Below are 18,292 nucleotides of genomic sequence, written 5' to 3'. Positions count from 1 at the left end.
GTCCATGCTCTCAGTTTTTAGTGGAGTCCGAGTTGCTCAGTTACTTTGTATGTATGATTTTAGTTACTTTATGTTCTTTGTTGTGTATGTCTGTTTTTTGCATGTCTGGCCTTTGTCCCTGAATTACATTCTTTTGATTACCGCTATAACCTTGGTTCCCTTGATTACTCTATCTAAATAACTAGGAGCTAGCTATAAAAGATTCATAGGTGAATATTCATCAACTCTTTAAATAGCAACTGGTCAGTTTAAATGTTCCAATAGCTTTGTCAATCCTTTGTATTGTTCAGCAGATTGGTAAAAAAAGACTGTCATGGTTGTAGGAAAGTCACTATAATTTGGCACATTTCAGTGAGGACTTAGGCTTGAAGGCAAATAAAGAAACATTACACACTTTATCATCCAAATGTATTTGCCATACACTCTTGACTGTGATCATTTTCGCTGACTATTTTCCTTGTACATTTCTCTCCATTAATCTGCGTACACCCGTCTGGTAAATCTATGAGCCTTGCATTTCGACCAATTCTAAAAAGAAAGTTGGTCATGTTTATTAATGGGACGCGCTCAGTGAAAACTTCTTAAAAAATTATTAACTGGCCGTTGAAAACCGTAGCTTATTTAATTGAAAGTAGTCAGTTAGCACTTTTATGCTACGGTGATTAACGCTAAATTCTTTTATTTTCACTTTTCATATTTGTGACAAGGCGCATGAACAGTTGGATTAGATAAATCTAGAGAACCGGATTCGAACTTTTATGAAAAAGGACATAATCCAGGGATAACGACTAGACAAAGAAAAAAGATACACAAAACAAATAAAAAGAAAGAAATGTAAAAGAGCAACTCGGCCTCCACTAAAACTAGAAACATGGACCAGGTTCGCTGATAGGGTAAGGCTTAGCGTTATCTGCTTTTCTAGAAACATCCGCCGAATTGTTCATAAATTTTACGGCGGCAACCATGTTCAAGAAGCCTATTTGTATGAAGCCTAGCATTTTACAAAAGTCCTGCGTATTTTTGTCTCATGCATAACGTACATGTATGTGTTGAAATATGAAAAAGCCATACACAGGTCCTAATGGGATGTTGCCATAAATAAAAGGAAAGTTGACGATACGAATACAAGTGCAGGACTGAACAATGATAACAAGTTTAACGTTTAACGTATTGTGATTTTTGGTATCACCTCTCTTAACAAATATCAGAAATTGTCAGGAGATAAATATAAGGGTTGTCAACGTTGCAATCTTTAGAGAAGATCCAGACAAATTCACCCTTGAATGACACTTTGGACGTTCAAGGACATAATCTTTAACAACTTCTGACAGATCTAAGCTAGAGAGAATTTCGCAATCATAGAACCAATTCTGCCAATACTGCAACACTTCCAGACATTTAGAAATAATTACTGTTACACCTCGCGACAATTACGGAACTGTACATCGTCTATAATGAAACGATTTCTAGTAATTCTGCTGATCAAAAGATTTGTGTATAATTACTCAGTTCATGACAAATGTGATGTGTTATGATATCTATGTAGCGGAACTATTTCACCTGTAGCACTATCATTTCAGTTTGAATATTCAAATTGTAACGGACGGATACATTTGTAATGTAACTGGTACAAACCCACAAATACCAAGGGTCTCATAAGAACTTTCATCATAAGTAATATCCTCAAATTTTTCCCTTTTAAAGATTGGTGCATTGTACCTTGCATTTGTTTTCCTATGATTACCTAAAATTTGGTTAAATTCAAACAACGTGTCCTTGCAAATGTCATGTTTAGGAATTTCATTATTGTAGAATTCCTTAAGAATTATAGCATCTCTCATTAAAACATTACTGTTTACATATTTTTTCTATCAGATTCTCTAAGTCTTTCCTTTATCACATGAATGAAAGAATATGATGATCTTTCATGGAAGCTTTTGGCCTGGTTTATCTCCGATTCAATTTCTTTTATTTCTTTAGTAAGTACTTTAATTTCTTTTTCAATTTGCCTTAGTTCCTTTTTATATTCAGGATGGCGATCTTTTTTGATCACAATACTTCCAATTAGCATAGGCAGGGAACTTACATGATTTATTTTCCCGATTGCCATCTGCTTTGTGTCCTCTTAATTGGCAATTTCCACATCTTGTGGTCTTAAAAGGACCGACAGGTTCGCGATCAGCTATTGTCAATTCAAACATTTTTGTTTTGTTTTGCAACTAAAGTTTTTCTTTGTTTTTATTATTCAAAGTAGTCTGAAGATTTGTAATTACTTTGCCCATACTTTAGCCTTGAGCACAACTTTTCTCTTGTATCACATTTTCAGGCTCTTGAAAAATAGAATTGTTACTAGTACTTGCACTGATCAAATTTTAAGGGCAAGTTGAATTTTCCTTTTATGACCCCAAAGGAAGAGGGTTATTCACAAACATCAAATCTAAGTCTGAACTTATATCCATGGCCCTCAAAGAACTACTGTCTTGAAACTCATTTTCAATAAACACATTTTCATACTTCATGTATTCTTGACCAAGTTGTCATAAATATTCACTGATAGATAAATCCATTTTTAATCTTAAACCAGTGAATTAAAAATTAAAACTGGTTAAGACCTTCTATGTCCTTGATTTAGGACTAAACTATTCTTTTCTAAAGGGATAATAAAGCATTTTTAAATATTCATTTTAATATTTTAATTTTTTGTTGCCATACTGACTTCAATATATCTATATTTAATTCTTTAAAATCAATTAAAAATGTCATTTTGATGACCAGTTTGGTTCATTTGAAAAACAATTACTCTCATTTTGTTTTTGTTTTCTAAGAGATGATTTTCCCTTGCTTAAGAAAAATAGAATAACCTAAGAGCTGTTTGAAATTTAAATGCCCTGAAGTGCTACATGAAAAAATCATGGACCCATTTCAATGAAACAATAGACACTCCTATGTATCTTGAAAATGACCTACAAGTATATATCCTAAGGCTATTGAAAATTAGATCAATTCTTTTATATATTATTATTACACTGTAAAAAGTGTTTTTTTAATGATTGAGAAAATTCATAATTGTAAAATATTCCAATCAACTACAGGTCATGTCTTTGAAAATGGGAAAAAATTAACCAAAATGGACAAGGCATTTAAAGGAAAATGGTGCAACAATAAAAGATATTGTGCAACAAACTGGATTTAGTATGAACTGTGTAAAATACTTTTACGATATAAACCTAAACCCAAAACTATGTGATAGACCTATCATGACTAATGAAGTTATTGAATGCATCTCATTTTTAATAGAAAGACAACCAAAAATTCATCTACATGAGATACAAAAATGACTTATTAATTTAGGAATATGTACTGTTGATAGCTGTCCAAAACAATCATCAGTTTGCAAGGCTTTAAAAAGTGACTTATTCCTTACTCGCAAACAGATTAAAGCTATAGCTAAAGAGTCTCAAACAATTGGAGGTTGAAACAAGTTTTGATAATTTTATAAACACCATTTCCACAATCAACTCTTTTAATTTGCATTTCTTTGATGAAAGGTCTTTCATAAAAACTGCAGGAGATATGGTAATTCAATATGTGGAACTCCAGCAATAGAAATGCACCGTTATGCATCTGATGCAACATTTACACTCAACTTTCTGCATGGTAGAACAGGGCTTGACTATTTCAATTCAGTTGAGGGACCTTCCAATAGTTTACACCTTTTGAATTTCTTTGCGAATGTTTTTGATGAGGGTTTGCGTGGCAACCCAATTCTTAGACCAGGAGATACAGTTATTATGAACAACTGCAAGTTCCATCATTCAAGAATAATAAAAACTAACCTCCAATATTTATTAACTTTGAATGGTGTTAGTCTGGTTTACCAACCACCGTACCATCCTGAATTGAATTCATGTGAATATTGCTTTAAAATCATCAAAGATGGAATTAAGCGGGAGAACAATTATTATGAGCACCACATAGAAGTAGCAATAACTTTACTACCTCCACAAAATATTTCATCACTGTGGGTATATTCGTAGACCTTGAAAAAGTGCATTCATTGAACAATTCATGTGATGTTTTTTTTTTAAAAATAAAATAACCCTAGAAATGGTTAGGTTTTTTTTAAATTCTCTGACTGAACTTAAATATAAATATAATTAACACTTTGATAAATATCTCATTAGTACAGTTTTATTGAATTAAAGACAAAACTCAGAAAATTTGAGTAGACTTATAAATGTTCTCTTAACACTTCATCTAAAACACTCATAAAATTATCCACCTTTTAAGTTTGAATAAATTTTTAATAAAAGTACATGGAATTAATGCAGTGAAACATGTAAAAACAACTGGCCTCCAATGTGATTACTTAGAAATCGATGGTAAAGGAAAACTATTGACCAAACTTTACGACAAACGTGATGACTTTTCATTAAGAATTGTCAACTTTCCTTTCATCTGTGGCAACATCTCTTCGGCTCCTGCGTATGGAGTATTCATATCACAACTCATACGTTATGCCAGATCTTTATCGCGCTAGATCTCTAACAAATAGGCTTCTGGAACAGCGTTATGTTGCTACACGATTGAAGTCATCACTACAGAATTTTATGGTCGTCATCATGAACTCGTGGATCGTTATGGTGTATCCATCATCACCATGAAAACTAATTTATTCAACGGTTCATAGTTTTCCTTTCCTCGTTTGTCTACCCCGGACTTGACTTTTTATGAGCAACTAGGCGGGTGTTTCTAGAAATGCAGAGGACACTTACCCTACCGGTGCACCTGGTCCATGCTCCCAGTTTTTAGTGGAGTCCGAGTTGCTCAGTTACTTTGTATGTATGATTTTAGTTACTTTATGTTCTTTGTTGTGTATGTCTGTTTTTGCATGTCTGGCCTTTGTCCCTGGATTACATTCTTTTGATTACCGCTATAACCTTGGTTCCCTTGATTACTCTATCTAAATAACTTGGAGCTAGCTATAAAAAGATTCATAGGTGAATATTCATCAACTCTTTAAATAGCAACTGGTCAGTTTAAATGTTCTAATAGCTTTGTCAATCCTTTGTATTGTTCAGCAGATTGGTAAAAAAAGACTGTCATGGTTGTAGGAAAGTCACTATAATTTGGCACATTTCAGTGAGGACTTAGGCTTGAAGGCAAATAAAGAAACATTACACACTTTATCATCCAAATGTATTTGCTATACACTCTTGACTGTGATCATTTTCGCTGACTATTTTCCTTGTACATTTCTCGCCATAAATCTGCGTACACCCGTCTGGTAAATCTATGAGCCCTGCATTTCGACCAATTCTAAAAAAGAAAGTTGGTCATGTTTATTAATGGGACGCGCTCAGTGAAAACTTCTTAAAAAATTATTAACTGACCGTTGAAAACCGTAGCTTATTTAATTGAAAGTAGTTAGTTAGCACTTTTATGCTACGGTGATTAACGCTAAATTCTTTTATTTTCACTTTTCATATTTGTGACAAGGCGCATGAACAGTTGGATTAGATAAATCTAGAGAACCGGATTCGAACTTTTATGAAAAAGGACATAATCCAGGGATAACGACTAGACAAAGAAAAAAGATACACAAAACAAATAAAAAGAAAGAAATGTAAAAGAGCAACTCGGCCTCCACTAAAACTAGAAACATGGACCAGGTTCGCTGATAGGGTAAGGCTTAGCGTTATCTGCTTTTCTAGAAACATCCGCCGAATTGTTCATAAATCTTACAGCAGCAACCATGTTCAAGAAGCCTATTTGTATGAAGCCTAGCATTTTACAAAAGTCCTGCGTATTTTTGTCTCATGCATAACGTACATGTATGTGTTGAAATATGAAAAAGCCATACACAGGTCCTAATGGGATGTTGCCATAAATAAAAGGAAAGTTGACGATACGAATACAAGTGCAGGACTGAACACTAATAACAAGTTTAACGTTTAACGTATTGTGATTTTTGGTATCACCTCTCTTAACAAATATCAGAAATTGTCAGGAGATAAATATAAGGGTTGTCAACGTTGCAATCTTTAGAGAAGATCCAGACAAATTCACCCTTGAATGACACTTTGGACGTTCAAGGACATAATCTTTAACAACTTCTGACAGATCTAAGCTAGAGAGAATTTCGCAATCATAGAACCAATTCTGCCAATACTGCAACACTTCCAGACATTTAGAAATAATTACTGTTACACCTCGTGACAATTACGGAACTGTACATCGTCTATAATGAAACGATTTCTAGTAATTCTGCTGATCAAAAGATTTGTGTATAATTACTCAGTTCATGACAAATGTGATGTGTTATGATATCTATGTAGCGGAACAATCAAACTATTTCACCTGTAGCACTATCATTTCAGTTTGAATATTCAAATTGTAACGGACAGTACATTTGTAATGTAACTGGTACAAACCCACAAATACCAATGGAACCGTCATTTCCACAAGTATATTCCTCACACTTTTCATAATCTACTATTTTTTCGCGAACTCCTATACAGGGTAATGGATTCTCTGCAACATAAATATGTGCATCAACACAAGTACCTTAATGATATTTTAAAGTGAGCATTGAGCTGTTTCACAGTATTAATGAATCAAATTTAGCGAACGCATGTATATGTGAGTGAAATATCTTTAGGCAAAGACTCCAGGTAGTTTATTTCTGATAATGTAGCTTGAATACAAGACTATCAATTGGGCATCTTCAAGCATATGCGTTACACTGCATTGACTCAAGAACAGGATTATAGTACAGCGGTTCATCAACAATTTGTGGTCCATGGCTTTAAAAATCATATTGATGTTTTAATCCTATTGCTTTATAACCTTATACAATGTATAGTTCGTTCAGTTTTATTTATCTCCGAAAAAAGTATTTTAAAAATTTACTCGTCGAAATATTTCGGCTGTTTTGCTACAGATCCTTTCTAAAACACATACGAACTCTAGAAACATTTTCCGAATTTCATCCAAAAAACAAACATATTCCTATTAGACGTAATGTAATTTCAATTTTATATATTTTTTATTTTTTATTGTTTGCTTTAAAGTATTGGAAGAGCTTTTTGAATATTCAGGCATGTAAGTGACTCGTGTGATATTATCTTATTTAAATGTAAATACTGTCAATTGACCATCACAGCAGCATGCTTTTTAGCACCATGTGGGTCCGGGTGTCGATAGAATAAGCTCGCAGCAGAGCTAAGCTTGTGATGAAAGGCCTCTAAATAGTATTCAGAACCTTGACTGGGGACCAGAACGCTCTTCACACAGAGCAACTGGGTTGTGTGTCATAGACGGTGATATGAGGTACCCCTGAGGTACGTGCACCACTATAATTGTTTACGGTCAGGTTTTCCGTTTTATGAAAATAATATATTTTGTGAAGTGACTCAAATTAAACGTAAATAAGAAAAAATGAATTGGTAAACATTTACTGAGTTCTACCTTTGGCGAATTAATCCCATATCTTGTATGAGGCATACTTCATTGCACCTGACTAAAGTTGCGATCACTTCTAACCTCTCTTCGATCCTGTCATGATTGGCTGTCATAGAATAGTTTTAAACTGTCAGAAACTGTTCTGACCTGCGACACGCCTTGTCAGTGTCCGCCAGGGCTTTGGAAAGCTCTGTCATAATCTTTCATGGGTCCTGATACACTCCTGTCAGGAACTGTTCTAGGTAGAACAAATATATGGACTAGAAGAGTTTCTGATAGATTCTGACAGTCATTAGCTCGAGAATACTTCTCTGACTAAATTACATAAGTACATGTACGTGTAGTATATATATGTATATATACGTTTTTGAATAATTTTGACTTGAATATGTAAGTCGCAGTCACCCACATGGTAGTTATATTGAAAAATATAGCATTTTAGTCGTTAATTTTAGGCCCTCATGGGAATTAAAAGTGCTCGCACCCATACATTTTGCAAAAATATGACATTTTTAAAGAATTTTGACTCAAATTAGTATGTCGCAGCCTCTATATGGTAGTAATATTGAAATTTTAAACATTTGAGACATTAATTTTAGACCCTCATGGAAATTGAAAGTGCTCGCACTCATACATTTTTGCAAGAATATGACATTATTAAAGAATTGGACTCAAACTAATGTGTTGATATTTGTATTGAAAAATTATGCATATAAGACACTTAGACACTCATTGAAGTAAAAAGTGCTCGCACTCATACATTTTGAAAGAAAATGACATTTTTAAAGAATTTTGACTCAAATTAATATGTCGCAGTCCCTATATGATAGTTATACGGAAAAATTAAATATTTTAGTCATTAATGTTAGGCCCTCATGGAAATGAAAATTTCTCACACTCATACATTTTGAAAGAAAATGACATTTGTAAAGAATTTTGAATCAAATGAATGTGTCACAGCCACTATATGATAGTTGTCTTGACAAAATTAGCAATTTAGTCATTAATTTTAGACCCGCATAGAAATTAAAAGTGTGGGCACTTATACAAATGCTGGAATATGACATTTGGAAGAATATTGACAGAAATATGTGTCACGGTCACTCACATTATAGTTATATTGAAAACAATAAGTATTTTAGTCGAAAAATAAAACTGCTGGCACTCATACATTTTGAAGAATTTTTAGAATTTTTACTTGAATACATTTGTCACAGTCACTAATAAGAAACTAACATTTTTAATTTCTACATTTTCTACATATGAAACCATGTAGATAAATTGGAAGTGTTCACACTCATATTTGTTGCTAAAGTGGCATTTTGTAGAATTTTGATCCACATATTTAGGTATCAGTCACCCATTTAATACTGAAATTGTCAATTTTAACATTTTGTAGAATGATTTGTGACCCTTATGCTATGAAAGAGTAATCAAGGGAACCAAGGTTATAGCAGTAATCAAAAGAATGTAATCCAGGGACAAAGACCCGACATGTAAAACAGGCATACACAACAAAGAACATACAGTAACTAAAATTATACATACAAAGAAACAAAAGCAAATGAACAACTCGGGCTCCACTTAAAGTAGATTTCACTCAAAAAGTGCTTTATTAATCTTGATCGTCGTGAGAACTACAAAACATCTGAAAGCTAAGATGCTTTTTGCAAAAATGAGCTCGACAATAACTACAAAATTGAGCTAGTGAACGTTCATCGTATTAAGATCAATGGTAACTACAGACGAGCACCGATAGTAGCACGTTTCCTTTACTATCGAGATTTAGAATACATACGTAGTGTTGCACACAGGCTAAAAGGAAACCGTACAGTATAAAGGAGCAGTTTCCACCAGAGATTGAAATGAAAAGGAGAAAGTTGTATCCGGCGATGAAAGAGGCTCAACGACAGAAGAACCAAGTAAAAATGGTCCGAGATAGGCTGTATATAGACAATGAACTATACATTCCAGAAAATGTAAATGAACAAGTAGCGACTGATAACAATGCCAATGAACAACGCTACTCACCACAACGCCGACAATCGGATACTAGCCCGCCGATCAAACGGCAAAGACACGGCCGTCCCCCCCATCTTACAACCAAGGCCCAGACTAGGGGGTTGGTTCAAGAGGACTATATGATAGCGGAAGTTTAAAGGAAATAAAACTATGTTTTTAAAATGTTTGTGGCATAAACTTGTTTGTCCAGATTGTATTGAATTAATACTTAAATATGATGTTTGTATTTTTGTAGAGACAAAACTAAATGATATTACTTCATTGACCATACCAAAAAAGTATTTTTCAAAGAAAGCGGTGTAAAAAATCTGGCGGTATTGTTACAATATATAAATCAGAATTACATAAATACCTACACTTTTATATGACCGAATGCGAATTTGTCCAATGGGTTAAGAAAGATTACATTACTCCAGATGAAAATATTGTTGACATACTAAATTTGGATTGTGATGTTGATGTTATGTCTTATATGTATGATTATGAAAATCTGTCCTTTTACAAAATACCTCTTCAAAGAAGTAGTGAGTGTTGCTGTAATGTAAATAATTATGGTCATAAGTTAATTTAGTTATAAATAGAAATAATATGTATACATGTAATGGCAGGTTATGCAAAGATACAGGTATTGGGAAAAGTGTAATTGATTATCTTTTGTCATCGTCAGGTACTATATCATTTATCACAGACTTCAGGGTAGACGATTTTAACTCATTAATCTCAGATGTACACTGTCTTTTACATGTTGAAATTCAATGCTCAACTGTTTATAACATTGATAAAAGTTCATGCTCAGAAATGTTGATGTATATGCCAAAATATTTGTGATGCTTTATGCAGATGATACAATTATAATGTCGGAAACAAAGAAAGCCATGCAAAAAGCTTTGGATGTGTTTGCTAATTACTGTAAAGAATGGAAGTTACAAGTTAATACTGAAAAGACAAAAGTTGTTGTCTTCGGGTAAAAGAAAGTGTAAACAACATTTTCAATTTCAAATATATAACAAAAATATAGAAATAATAGAGTCGTATACATATTTAGACACGGTTTTCAATTACAACGGCAGTTTCACTATTGCAAGAAAGCGTCTAATAGTTCAAGCCTAAAAACCCTTTTTGCTCTCTATAGGAAACTAAGAAACCGGATAAGAGTAAATTTGGTGTGTTATTGTCTATCTGTAATGTTCAATTATACAAAAGAGTGTGTGATTTTTTATGAAAAATTGCTAATATCATATGAAAGTGAATGTGTTAACATATAAATGTAAATCTGTATGTATTCACATAGTTTATAATATTGACTGTTCTGTGTATTGTGTCTTTGTATTTTTCTTATTTACATGTATGTACATGTTTGTATTTGTTTTTTGTTGATAATGTCCTCTTGTACACCTACTGTGTCTGAGGCTATCAATGAAACCTTGTCTTGAAAGATACCGGTTACTACTTTTACTCTTAGAACAGAAACATTTAATTAACTTAAATTAAAATTTAAATTAATTATTATCACAGTTGTGTGACAGAATGTAAAAAAATACTTGTAAACAATGATAATTTTTGAACGATGAGGGACTGGACCGTGATCGACGAAAATTGGAACATGAAGAGCCATCGAGTGATTGTGGGGTGATAATCACAACGAGCTTTCTATTTATAATTGGAAATTCAATGTAAATTTTGAAATCAAGATTTTTTTCCTTATCGGCTTTGCTAATTTACATTAGTCACAGGGTTTCATTTATTAATCGCGGACTTCTTGTTCTAAATTACGTCACACAGAATAGAAAGATTTAGTGTCAGGAACTGTCCAGGGGTATGACAGTTTAAAACAGCTTATCGCATTTTCTCCATCACGACCCAGGACAGTTTCTGTCAGGGAATAAGGCAAAATGTGTCATAACCCAGGACAGCCTCTGTCAGACCCTGTCAGGATCTGTCAGGGTTTTTCTGTTCGATCTGCTGTCGTAGAACAGAAATCCTGACAGAATTTAAGAGAGGTTAGAAGTGATCGCAACTGCAGTTTTGTACCTCAGGTTTCTCCATTTTATCCTGACTTGGTTCTACTTCAGGATTTTATCAAGAAAAGACCATAACCTGAGTGGGATCTACCCCATGTTGTTGGTTACATTGTCTTATTGTAACACCTAAATCTTTTTTTGCATGTTGACGTATGTAAATTTATGTATATTTTTGCTGGAGAAGTGAGAAGCCCCTAAGAAGCCAAAAATGATATAATTTGTTTAAAAATGTATTTGATTGTATATTTGATTTTTTGCCTGGTTCTACTTAATGGTATATTGACTTTGTATACTATTGTAGATGGCATTAAAACTTTGTGTAATACAAGTCTTGAGTGTAAATGACGATATGTCAGATCCATTACAAATTCTACACAGATTACCAACACGCAGAATAAACAGCAATAGGAAGTAAGATTGTCTCAAGACAACTAGATGACATGACCTCCCCCAATATACACCATTCATGTATATTCTGATGATTCTAGTCACACATTCTCTCTATAAATCATTCAACAGTTACATTTAAGAACACAACATTTTATGAAATGGGAAATCGAATATGAGATAACATAAACTCATGAAATAGATGAGGTACCTCCTGACAAAGGGCATACTTCAAAGACAAATTTTTACTTCCAGGTGAAAAATAATTCATATAATTACATACAAATATACAAATAGATAAGTGAAGGCTAAGCCATAAATGATAATACCATAGCATTTGCTACCCTGGAGAGTCTAACCTATTGTCAACGATCTTAATGAATGTACACATTAAGTTTGTTGATTCTACAGACCGATCACAGTTCATTAAATCTTCTAAGTTTAAAATCGTTGGGACTGTTTGTGAACTTGGTTTTGAGATGCTGATTTATGCTTATATTGAAATGGGAGCACTTGAACAAGAAATAGACGTCGTCCCACAAACCTCCGCTATAACATAAATTGCATATCTTATTTTGTCTACTTATATTGTTCCATCTGGCTGTTTCAATTTCATAGGAAGGGTCCTTAAGCGGCATAAGTTTCTTATATTCTGGTCTTCCAGAATTTCAAAATAGTTTTCAAATTCCAGTTTATCAGACATTCAAATTACTTGAAATGACTTATCTTTGTTATGTATATGTAGCCTGACCACATGGATGTATCGTTTATATCTGCATCAGATATATAGCTGTTCCAACATTCAAACAAACAATTTGAAAATCAAATCAAAATGTATAAGTATACAATTGCATTTAGCCTAATGGGAATTTCTTAGGTCTCTGGAAATAACATTCATAAAACATTTCTCATAGTTTGTATGCACTAAAGAAAAAAGCACAGTTTAATAAAAAATGAATTGTCATGAAAAATGATTTAAAACGAATTTGGATATGTTCGAAGATTGATAAAACTCGAACGGGCTATAACAGTAAAAAAGGAAAATTCTTCTAACTGTAAACATACCGTTTGCATCCACTGTAGCTGGTCTTATCATACAATACGCATTAGAATAGTTCACACATTGAGTAAAAAATACTGCTAAAATAAGACACACCGGTTTGATCATGATTGAGTATCAAAATCGAAAAAGCCGTACTTAGTACAGAATTAAAGATAAGAAAATTCATAAGGTTCAAAAACAAAGATGTTCCATGTGCGTCATATCATATGCTATTATACGTACTTTGAACTTGTCAATGAACTTAAACAAAATACTAGAGGCTTTATTTCCTTAAACATGTTTAAGTTTTGAAATAACCAAAAAATCTGGTTAAGAATTAACCTAAATATGTTTAATGTCGTTTTTCCATTTTTTTGGAACCCACCTTGAACCCTCCTTTTCACAATCTCTGATTCCACCACTGAAAATGACGTCTTATCTGATAATTAAATGTTCCACAACGTATAACAACATGCTCCGTCATAAATACTGCAATGTGTGCTTAGATGATTTAAATTAAAAAAAAAACAAACGATAATACCTTCTGCAACAGGGTTATGTTGCTGCAAGATTGAAGTCGTCACTATAGAAGTTTTATGATCGTCATCATGAACTTGTGAATCATTATGGTGTATCCATCTGCACCTATGAAAACTGATTTGTTAAACGTGTCATAGTTTTCCTTTCCTTTTTCCTCTTCCCTGAACTTGATTTTTTATGAGCAACTCGGCGGATGTTTCTCGAAAGCAGAGGATGCTTACCCTACCGGTGCACCTGGCAGTTTTCAGTGCAAGTTGCTCATTAGCGTTTGTGAATTTGTATGTATTATTTTGATTGATTATTTTGTGTTCTATGTTGTGTTTATCTATTTTCCATATCTGGTCTTTGTCCCTGGATTACATTATTTTGATTTCCGCCAGAATCTTGGTTCCATGGATTACTCTTAAAACACTTTGACTAATCAGAAAAACAAAGTGCCACTTAAACAAACTTGGTATTAGCTCCTCGAGGAATGTCGCTATTTTGAAATATCTAAATACGTGCTTTGATTCCGGTTGAACATTTCATTAACCAGATAACCACATGTTGGAGATAAAAGAATAGCATAAATAACCAATAACCAATGCTACATTACAATTGATTTGCAAATCCTTGTACATAGTTTTACCCGAAAGCTTTCATGCTATCGCAACTTTACAATAATTACCAGGAAAAGGCCAATAAGTGATAAGTGAGGATAGCATTGTACATAGCATACATTGTCTTAATTCAGGGACACTTTCTCTGACCACATGTTTGAATTATAGGACTAGTAATTTATTAGTCATTTTCTTAAAGAAAACGTAATATGCATTTCCACACATTTCACGTATACTGATGGACAATAATGAACTATATACCACTGGGTTAAAACTCGGAAATGCTCCATTTTACTTTTAATTGTGCGAACTTCAGTGAGGACTCAGTGTTGAAGGCGAAAAATTACATGTACAAATAAATTCACATATAAAGAAAAAATACACGTAGTTTACTACTATCCAAATATATCTGCTACACAGTCTTGACTGTGATCATTTTCACTAACTATTTTCATTGTACATTTCTCTCCATCAATCCGTGTACATCCATCTGGTACAGCCACAACTCCCGCATTTCGACCAATTCTGAAGAAAATAATGTTTATTACTTTTAACGGCATGCAAAGATAGTCAATGCTTCGGTTTCGTGATGATGTTTATTATCGTTTAAAAGTTTAACATACTTGTAATAACAGCTAGATGAAAAGGACCAGTTCCGATTTCAATACAAATCTTGGTAAGCTACTAAGTAGTTTGAATAGCTCTCTAGGTAGAAAGCCGCCCTACATTAGACCAATATGTCCTACTTAACTACCACAGAATACCTGTATGATCTTTTGGACACTGCCTTTTAAATTTGAATGCACGAAGCTGTCTATTATGATGAGCTTAACCTCTAAAGGTTAAATAAATACAACTCACTGAGACCATTTAAATCATTGTTCAATTTTATATACTGGTACATTATCAAGTTTATATTTTAGGGCATCTTATATAAACAGTCATTGTAAACCAAAGAGCAAAAATTAAAAAAAGATACTATAATTTACAATCAGTTTCTTAAACATTTTTTAAAAACTGTTTAATATTGAGATGTTCCTTAGAAGGACTTGTGCATGCATTTATATTGCACACTGAAAACATGGCCATTTTGCAGAAGTGTAATGAATGTTGCCATAACTTAAAGCTCTTAAAACTACTTCAGCTAGAAAGAATCTAAGTTTAACAATGTATGAGCATCAAATTCTTTCTAAAAGAAGTTTCAGCATGCAGTCCAATTACGTAATTAAAACTAAATATAGGCTTGGTCTATGAATATTTAAATAAAATGAACCGTGTTATTCAATAAGAAACAAGTAAATCACTTGTATATAGAGTACAAGCTACCCAAACGCAGTGGTGGATGACAGCTATTTAAACTTGAAAGGCAGTGTCAAAAAGATAAAACAGGTGTTCTGAAGTAGTTAAGTAGGACACATTGGTAGGGCAGATTCCTACCTAGAGAGCTATTTAAATTACTCACTAGCCTGTATTAATTAGTATTGAAATTGGAACTGGTCTTTTTCAATTCGATGTCAAAGATAAACACAAATAACGCAAGATAACTTTAAACCGACTGGAAAGAAGTTGTATGAGAAAACTTTATATCACACGTATTTTCAACCTTCAAAATTAGAATAAGTGACATGACCTGGCGGACAAGATTATGCGGTGTAGACAATTTCATAGCTTTTAACATTTAGACGACTTTTTATGAACCAACCAACTTTCAATTGCTTAAAACCATTGTTAGCATGTAAGAATCGGCAGTCCAGGGTAGTACATACTAGATTACCACAGGGCGAAGAAAATCACCTCACCTGAGGCGAAGTCGCGGGTAATATTCTTTTCTCAGTATGGTAATTTAGTAGGCATGAGTGGTGGTGATCTGGTATATCACTCTCACCTGCAGGCAGTATGTGTTACATTTTACTGAATATTATTTAATCCATTCGTGAATCGTGTTAATCTCTAGACAACCTGATGTACTGTTCTTCAATAGAAACTAGTAGAACAATCTCGCTTCTTCTCTTTGTATAATTGTCGTATCTTCATTGCGTCACTATTTACACAAAAAATATTGATTTATTTTTTTGGTTTTTATTTTCCGTCTTTGACAAATTATCGTCTTTCGTTTTCGTTTTGGCGGAAGTATAAAACTGTGGACAACAGAGCGGAAGGGATACGTATAATGACCCGTTGGAGCGCGTGGAATTCTAGAGGAAAGGGTGTGTTGATGTTCATGAGGGTGGTATACCAGGATAATTAATCTTTGTACACCAATGAAAAACGTAGAATTGTATATGAAGTGCAATATTATGATATACGACTAGTTTACATCACCTCTAATTTACACAAATCAGAAATCAAAGATAATGGTTAACAGAAATGTTATTGTAAACAATATTAACTTGTAGAAAAATATCCTTGCAGTTTTATCCTAAAATGATCCTCCACAACACTATACTCTGAGACAGCTTCTGACAGTTCTAAGCTAGAACAAATTGTGTAAATTCCTTAATAATTCAATATTTAAGAGTTATCAAGAAACAAAAGTAGATAAGCAACCTGGAACCGAAGCAACCTGAACTGGTACTATCGAACATTAAAAATCGGTACACTTCATGGCAATTTCAGAAATGTTCTATAAAGAAACGATGTTTGATAATTCTACTGAAAATCATATAGAATGCATCATGCTATTTGTGTCCCGAAAGAGTCATACTACCTTTAGCATTAGCAGTCCAGTTCAGAGAAAAGAATAAATCCAAATAGTAAGTGACGGGATACATTTGTAATGTAACATAACATTTTAGAGTTAACTGGTACATACCCACAAATACCAAAAGAACCGTCATTTCCACAAGTATACTCCTCACACTTTTCATAGTCTACACGTTTTTCACCAAATCCTAAAGTTATTCCGTCATTGGTGCAAGGTAATGGGTTTCCTGAGTAGGAAAACAAACACGTGCATTTACACGAATAACTTAATGTCATTTACAAATAGAGCACTGAGCTGCATTTATGGATCAAATGAAAAACATGTGTGTGTGAAATATCACAAGATCTCCAGATAGTTAAATTCTGAAAAGACAACAGGATTTCTATCTTATTGTATGATGGACATAATCTTACATTTTTGTGTTCGTGTTAGTGATTCAAATCCTGGTTCCTTTGATCACCCTCTTTGGCAAGACCAGGCGTATTTCTTTTAAAAGTAGGCGGCTCGTAAGTCATTAATAGGTGGTTTATGGCTTTGAAATTCATAAGGTTGTTTTTGTCCTTTTGTCGATTAGCCTCATAATACAGTGAATTAAATTGTAAACAATTATCGTCTATGAGTAAACATACCGTTTTCGTCCATTGTAGCTTGTCTCATCGTACAATATGATCCAGAATAATCCACACATTGAATACAAATTAACGCCAAAATAAGACTCACTGTGTTAGTCATGTTTCAATTGCAAAATAAAAAAGGTTGTGAAATGGGGACACACAATACAAGATAAGAAATTTATTAGGTTCAAAAACGAAGATGTTCCATGTACGTCGTTTATATACTATCAATTGTTATACGTGGATGTACTTTGAACTTAAACTTGACGGAAATTTTATGTGTTTTACATTTCAGCTAAATTGCAAATCCTTGTAGTTATGGTCAAAGCTTTCTTGCTTTTCCAACCTCAAAATAATTATTAGGAAAAGGTCAGTAAGGGTTAAGTAAGGATTACTTAGTCAAATTCATTAACATGTTATGTGACCAAATTGGTTGAATAATTTTTTGCGTTTTTGCGTATTATGATCCCATGTTCAATGTACATGTAACTACCTCTGATGATAGAAACGTAGTGTGCATTTGTTATATTACATTTCAACACATTTTACAATTATTGATGGACACAGACGAACTTAACTCACCTAAATTAATGCATTAAAATACTTCAGTTTACATTAAATTACAAGTATTTCAGTGAAGAGTTGGGCTTGAAGGCGAATGCTTGAAAATAAATTTAAAAATAAAGAACAATACATATAATTTATTACTATCCAAATATATTTGTTTTACAGTCTTAGGTATAATTTTAACTAACTATTGTGTACATGTCTGTCCATCAATCCGTGTATCTTGTCTTTTTATAGCCACAAGTCTTCCATTTCGACCAATTCTGTAAGAAAAGTTTGATTGTTAACGGCACAATATATTCTCGTAAATGTCAAGTGATTTGGTTCAAAGA

At 33.2% G+C, this 18,292-nt stretch overlaps 2 protein-coding genes and 1 pseudogene across 4 annotated transcripts; all 3 read right to left on the bottom strand.

The window, feature by feature from the left end:
* Positions 1–391: 391 nt before the first annotated feature.
* On the bottom strand, positions 392–14,295 carry LOC148628342 (uncharacterized). 3 transcript variants are annotated; one of them, XM_088586075.1, is made up of 4 exons: positions 13,322–14,295; positions 12,960–13,034; positions 6,435–6,534; positions 5,183–5,319 (listed from the first exon to the last, which is right to left on the bottom strand). In XM_088586075.1, the coding sequence occupies exons 2-4, from the start codon at positions 12,988–12,990 to the stop codon at positions 5,190–5,192; spliced, it is 261 nt and encodes an 86-aa protein (XP_088442201.1). In that variant the 5' UTR covers positions 12,991–13,034; positions 13,322–14,295; the 3' UTR covers positions 5,183–5,189. The 3 variants fall into 3 exon arrangements, with proteins under 3 accessions (XP_088442200.1, XP_088442201.1, XP_088442199.1); XM_088586074.1 differs by lacking the exons at positions 5,183–5,319; positions 13,322–14,295 and adding an exon at positions 392–528 and having other exon boundaries at positions 12,960–13,315; XM_088586073.1 differs by lacking the exon at positions 13,322–14,295 and having other exon boundaries at positions 12,960–13,315.
* On the bottom strand, positions 1,590–2,567 carry LOC148628343 (uncharacterized; annotated as a pseudogene).
* Positions 14,296–14,443: 148 nt separating the features above from the next.
* LOC148628341 (beta-microseminoprotein-like) lies at positions 14,444–17,589 on the bottom strand. The gene is made up of 3 exons (XM_088586072.1): positions 17,409–17,589; positions 16,888–17,005; positions 14,444–14,600 (listed from the first exon to the last, which is right to left on the bottom strand). Exons 1-3 carry the CDS (start codon positions 17,509–17,511, stop codon positions 14,471–14,473), a joined length of 351 nt encoding a protein of 116 aa, XP_088442198.1. The 5' UTR covers positions 17,512–17,589; the 3' UTR covers positions 14,444–14,470.
* Positions 17,590–18,292: the final 703 nt, after the last annotated feature.

This window comes from Perna viridis, chromosome 1, assembly GCF_037379345.1.
Source record: "Perna viridis isolate PV_CMFRI_1.1 ecotype Kerala chromosome 1, ASM3737934v1, whole genome shotgun sequence".
NCBI classification, from domain to species: domain Eukaryota; kingdom Metazoa; phylum Mollusca; class Bivalvia; order Mytilida; family Mytilidae; genus Perna; species Perna viridis.
This window is presented reverse-complemented; position numbering and strand designations above follow the sequence as displayed.